Raw genomic sequence first — 6,396 nt, forward strand, 5'->3', positions numbered from 1 at the left:
GAGAGGTGTAACAGCTTGCTTCGACTGCACTGCTTTTATGGTTACCAACCACCGTCGTCATTATTAATTAATTAAGCAGTTTACATTATCCTACCTACTACATGTTGTGTTTGGAGTCGGACAGTATCCCACGGTGTTTATACTCGTACTGATTTATTACCCAAACAACACAACCACTTATACGCAATTAGACTACACTGCGTAACAGTTGCTAAGACTACAGATACGACGCTTCCTCTCCCTTTTAAAAGAAATGTAAGCGAACCTAGGTGTCAGTCAATTATGATCATACTCTACGTAAAAGTCAGCGAGGGTGGCAGGTCTTCTGGTGGTGCTTTGACCTCTTCTATGTAGTGGAGATCCTGGGGCCTTGGCTTTAGCGAGGTTGTAAACGGTCGCAGTACTGGAGAGTAAAGAGCTAACCAACCGATCAGCATTCCAAAGAGAACCATCTTTCAAGCGATAGGTGGAAGGTGAGACCCATCTGGTTATGCGGAGCGGCTTGGAGAAGGCAGGAGCCATCTTATTTCGGGTCACTGGATTCTTGACACAAACTAACTCCCCACTATAAAAGGTAGAGTCCCGTGCGCGATGTCGACCATCATAATACTCTTTGACCCTCTGTTGCCTGGCAGCTATGGCTGTAGCGAGATCTTGAATATCCTAATGTCCAGTGTCAGTTGGAAAGTGAACAGGCGGTTGAATAATGGTCAATGGCAACCGAAACAAACGTTGAATCATCACCTGAGCTGGTGAGTAGCCCGTCATAGTGTGTCGTAATGAACGATAGTTTAGTAACGTCTCCTGCAGAGCTTGTTGAAACGAAAAGCCTTGTGCTCTGTGAGTACATAATCATTGCTTGAGAATTTGATTGAAACGTTCCACGCCACCATTTGATTGAGGGTGGTAGAAAGCGGTGGTAGAATGTGTGATGGCCTTCTGGTAACGAAATTACGAAATTCTCCCGACTTGAACTGGGGCCATTGTCGGTGATAACAACCTCTGGCAAACCCCATCTAGTAAACAACTCACAGAGAAAAGAGATCACATCAGCGCTGGTGACATGGAAGCTTGGTCGAACTTCAGGCCACCTCTAATGAAGGAGCACTAGAAGTGCAAACCCTCGACAAGGAGGCACCTGAAGGTAATTAGTCGCGCTATGACAAAATCGCATTGCAGAAAAGCATGATGTGGATAACAAAATTAGATGTCAACGTTAAAAATGCAGCTAGATTAGGCGTTGTTTCTAAATGAATGTTACAAATTTAGTTGTTTTCAAGTGATGGAACAAGCCAAATGTTACAGGTCGGAGAACCTCGACGCTAGGCCGGCTTGCAATCTTCGCCTTACGTGATGAATTAACGGGCATGATCATTGTTCTGTTTGTTGTATTGGTGGGAAACCTAGGTTACAAATGTAGACCAAACAAGCAGCTGACCACCGATTTTCCAGCTCACAAGAATGTAAAAGTCTCGTTCTTTGTGCAGCTTCTCTAGGCGTCTTGTTGTTTGTGCCGCTTCTCTAGCTAGACGTCGCCTACTCTGCACTGTACCGTATTTACACAGCTATCCGTCTAACCGCAATTCTGGTTGTTGTAATGAGGTCACCCCAGAGCCAAAACCAAACATCCAATGTGGCAAAACGTGCACGTGCACATGTAGATTAGCTAGTCGTCTGTTCGCTCTGACTTTGGATACCGTAAAACAAAAATGAATAGAGACGCACTAGCGTACTTACAGGTCAGCCGAGCCGCTTCGTCCGACAAAAAGACGCTGTTAAGGACAATGCACGTTGTCCTTCGCAAATTTTCGTGAAACACTAGTGATCTTTGCAACAACACCACGGCCGCTCAGCCACGCACACCCAAAATTCAAGCTGGCAGACTGCAGAACCACTATGCAGAAACACTGTGGAACAAGCACAACGTTACAAGTCAGGTACAGCTACACACCCTCGCTCCTGGTTGTTGTTGGGGAAACATACACGTACAAATGTTTGTGCTAAACCCTTGAAGCAAAGGACTAAACACCATGTACAGGACGGACGCCCGATGGCCGAATTCTCGTTAGCAGCTACCAAAGAAAGAGAAGTGAAGCCTCATGATGACATCACGTTCGTCTATTGGTCAGTAATGACACCACTTCTTGTCTATTGGTCGAAATAGCTACATTTGCATCTGTGCTAACCAACTATATATACGGTCGCCGAGTCGTCGGGTCGTCGGGGTCGTCCGGTCGTCGGGGTCGTCCGGTCGTCGGGTAGTCGGGTCGTGGAACAAATACTATACTTGAGGCCCGGAAATCCGGGCCTCGGGTAGTGAAGGTCGTGGACCACGATGAAATACTTGTGACTAGTAGCGGCTCCTGCAACCTCGCCTACTATGTCAACTTGAATTTTCTGCCATGGTTGCTTCGGCCATGGTATTGGAGTGAGCGGAACTTTCTTGGGTTTGATAGCTTTGCCAAACTGGATGCACGCCTCACAGTGACGAATGTAATTCTTAATTTGGGTATCGATACTTGACCACCAAAGTGATGCACGACATTTTTGCTTCGTTTTCACGATGCCCAAATGTCCATGCCATCTCGAGAACCTTTTTATTGTAAGGAGGAGGGTATAACGGCTCTGTACCCTCTTGCTACACAACTGTCGTTCCAGACAGTGAGTTCATCGCGAATGCGAGAGAAGGATTCAAAGAGAGAATCGTGGAGTTTGCCTGGCCATCCGTTGACAACATATTCGCAAACCTGGGGCAAAAGCGGAACACTCGCGGAGGCTTGTTGGAGCACCTCCAGAGTAATAAGGCGATCGAACGGTGTAGTCAACAACTGAACTGGCTCCTCCAAAAGTGATGAGCTCGGTGAAAGATTGGAAGTGCGAGACAGACAGTCGGCGACCTGATTCTGATTTCCTAAACGATAAAATGTATCAAAATTGTACTGAAAAGACGATCAGTCCAACGATGACGTCGTAACGAACGACGGCCTGTGCCTGAAGCAGACAACAAGGCGGTAAGGGCTTGATGGTCGGTGCGAAGAATTAACTTGCGACCATAGACATAAATGTGTCAGTGTTCGCAGGCCCAGAGACACGCAAGAGCTTCTCTTTCACTCACAGAGTACTTCTGTTCTGTCTCGTTCAGTGCATGAGAGGCATAGGCGACAAGTTTATTGCATCCATCGATTTACTGAGAAAAACCGCGCCGAAAGCTGTAGAAGAAGCATCGCATGTGAGATAAGTCAGAGCCGAGATAGTGCAATGTGCAAGAACTGGAGAGTGTACCAGTCGATCCTTCAAGTGATTAAGAGCTGCTTGACAAGGCCCGTCCCAGAGGCATGGGCTTCTGATTTCAACAAACGGCGACGAAGGGTCGTGAGGTGAGCATTGTTGGGAATAAACTTCAAATAGTAGTTATCCATTCCGAGAAAAGACATCAGGTCTTTGACTTAGGCTGGTGGCAGTATCTTCAAAATGGCATCGACATTAGATTGAAGTGGTCGGGTACTAGCATTGGAGAAATGGAAGCCCAAAAATTCAATTTCCGTAGTTCCAAAAACACATTTAGACTGATTCAGAGTGACTTGGTGCTGGTTAAGTTTGTCTAAAACATCAGTCAACCATGATTCATGTTCCTCAGGGGTGGACCCATGTACCACAATGTCGTCATGTAGATTTCCACTCCAGTTAAGCCAGACAGGAGAGAAGACATGATTTTCTGAAAAGCACTGTGACTAGAGGACAGTCCGAATGGCATCCTTGTGAACTGATAGATCCCTTCACCAATGATAAATGCTGTCAACTTCTTACTGGACTCGCTGAGTGGGATCTGAAGATATCCTTGTGAGAGATCAAGCTTACTGAATGTGGTACTACCTTGAAATTGGCTTGCTATCTCATCCACTGTAGGAAGTGGATAATTGTTCGGAATGATGGCCTTTTTGACTGCACGTATATCAACACAGAGACGAAGACCACCAAATTTCTTCCAAACGACCACTAAATTTGATAACCAAGGAGACGAGTCAGTAGGTTCGATGATGCCTTGAGATACCATCCGCTGTAATTCTTGAGATACTTCATCACGTAAAGCTAATGATATCCGTTTACAGGCCTGAATAACGGGAGGAATCGTGGTCTTTACCTGTGTTTCATGAGCACATCCTGTGATAGATGCCAGTTTGTCAATGAAGAGAGGGGATCACCAATGAACGGTTTGCTGTAAGATAAGCGAGAAAACAGGTGACAGAGACGGTAGAGCGATATTGAAACCCAGATGATCGAAGTGATCCACGCCCATAAGATTTGAAACTATAGATGTAACAAATAATTGGAAGGTACTTGACAGTTGATGGTCATACTCCACTGGTAGGGATACTATTCCTAATGCCTTGATAGGCTTCCCATCATAGCCAATCAGTTGGGTAGTAGTAGGTCGCAGAGAATACGCGAGGAACAACGTTTCCATGTAAGCTGATTCAAGAGTGAGACTTTGGCGCCTAAGTCAATTAAAAACTTTAGGGTGTGGTTCGCCACAGTGAGAGTGCACAACTTGAATCCTGTACGCGATCAAGTAGTGATCTCGTTGACCACGGAACGCACTTTGGCTTGACTCCTCGTCGACGATGGTCTGCTAGATAAACTGCTAGAAGATCTGCAGCAACGACCAAAGTGGTTTAGCTTGTGACAACGATAACAGTCTTTACCTCTCGCTGGGCATGGCTGATTGCCTGCTTTATAACCCGACAGACCACAGTTATCACAAAAATCCGTCTGTCCCGTTGTTTGTTTTGGCGCCTTAATGCCTGCTCGCGTGGATCTTGGTGTGGATTTGGGCTTCCGGTAAACTCGTTGGATATCAGTTGCTTGCATTTTAGCGGAGGCAGTAGGCGTCCGGCGGATGCCGTCTCACCTAGCTGAAGCGCCTCGTGCTTAGCGGCGTCCACCTGACAAGCTATCTCAACTGCTTGCACATATGTTAGGGCGTCCTTCTCCAGAAGGAGGCGCTTGCGAATAGCGCGAACGGCTGTCTTCTCGATGAGCTGATCCAGAAACATTTGATCCTGGAGCTCTCCGAATTTACATCGCATTGCGAGCTGTCGAAGTGCGGCGATGAACTGCCTGATGTTCTCGCCTTAAGCTTGGCTACGCTGCCGAAAGCGATGACGTTCTGTAATAACAGTAACGTGAGAACCAAAATGTGCGTCAAGAGCATCGACAACATTGCGGTATTGCAGTTCTTCTGCGTCTACTTGTGGCTGTTGTCCATCTGCCTGAACGAGTTGCTGCGCCGATGCAGCAGTGAGAAGCGTAGCGAGAATACGTTGACATACCTGAAAACGCATCAGTTCAAGCCGAAAGCAGATAAGTTTGGAACGAATGGTACCACTGTGCCCAATCAACAGGGGGATTACCGGGGAATTGTAAGAACGGCGGTGGAGGCTGAACATTGAGCTGAACCAAGCGAGGCTGTTGCTTCTGTGGCTGCTGATCTACATCGGCCATCTACGCGGTAGTCAAACGAAAACCTCGTCGCCAATTGTTGAGTTTGGAGTCGGACAGTATCCCACGGTGTTTATACTCGTACTGATTTATTACCCAAACAACGCAACCACTTATACGTAAATAGACTACACTATGCAACAGTTGCTAAGACTACAGATACGACACAATATATGCAAGGTCTCTGTCAGGCTCAAGGTCTAACGATCACGCAGATTATCTCTGTGTGATTTACACTGTTTTTACGGGTTTACTTTTCTTTCATTGGTATTACAGTATTCCCTGGGAGGAAATGCACTGAGCCCAGAAGTAGTGCAAGACTGGGACAACGCGCGGGAAGAGCGTAGCAAGCTGCCATCCCTGTCCCAAGTTCCGAAGATTGAGTTAATCTTGGAGCCGAGCTATGCCCGGCGTCTCAGAGATTAAACTGAGCAGAACAGATACTACACTTGATCTTAGCCAAAGGCCGAGAAGCGATAACCGACGGTCGGTAGTGTGCTGATCTATTTGGGGTGTGATGAACTGACACTGTAGGTGATGAAGTGATCGCTTTCGATCGATTTACTTGTTGGCCTTACAGTATTGGTGATTTTTGCAGTGGAGTAGTGGACCAAGAGCCTAGACAAGTATTGAAAAGACGTGGTTTGTAAACGTACTGTCTTTACGTAGGTGGGCGTTGCTCGTCGAGTTGTGGGGTACAAATTCGTTTTGCGAACGTTGTACAACGTGTTGACTGCATGCTTGCAAAAGTTGGGTCATTGTCCTTTCACGTCAATGCTTGCCGTATGGGCTCAAAATGCAGAGCGAGCTGGCGAAAAGAGTAGCGCGACAGACGTGGGCGTGTTTACTTGTGACGTTCTTCATCTCATTTGATCAATGTTGAAATTCTATGTACGT

The 6,396-nt window shown here is 46.6% G+C and overlaps 1 protein-coding gene and 1 non-coding gene across 2 annotated transcripts; both read right to left on the bottom strand.

Moving 5' to 3' along the window:
* Positions 1–3,613: 3,613 nt before the first annotated feature.
* On the bottom strand, positions 3,614–5,087 carry LOC134194346 (uncharacterized protein K02A2.6-like). The gene is made up of 2 exons (XM_062663273.1): positions 4,910–5,087; positions 3,614–4,161 (listed from the first exon to the last, which is right to left on the bottom strand). The coding sequence occupies exons 1-2, from the start codon at positions 5,085–5,087 to the stop codon at positions 3,614–3,616; spliced, it is 726 nt and encodes a 241-aa protein (XP_062519257.1).
* Positions 5,088–5,786: 699 nt separating this feature from the next.
* On the bottom strand, positions 5,787–5,977 carry LOC134194418 (U2 spliceosomal RNA). The gene has a single exon (XR_009972198.1). It is a non-coding gene; the product is annotated as a U2 spliceosomal RNA (small nuclear RNA).
* Positions 5,978–6,396: the final 419 nt, after the last annotated feature.

Source organism: Corticium candelabrum, chromosome 18 (genome assembly GCF_963422355.1).
Source record: "Corticium candelabrum chromosome 18, ooCorCand1.1, whole genome shotgun sequence".
NCBI classification, from domain to species: Eukaryota; Metazoa; Porifera; class Homoscleromorpha; order Homosclerophorida; family Plakinidae; genus Corticium; species Corticium candelabrum.

Excerpts from the sequence above, each read along its gene's own strand:
- LOC134194346 (XM_062663273.1), bottom strand. The coding sequence starts at position 5,087 with ATGCGATGTAAATTCGGAGAGCTCCAGGATCAAATGTTTCTGGATCAG. Across the intron at positions 4,162-4,909 it reads GCACGAGGCGCTTCAGCTAG|GATGTGCTCATGAAACACAG; the intron begins GTGAGACGGCAT and ends CATCTATCACAG.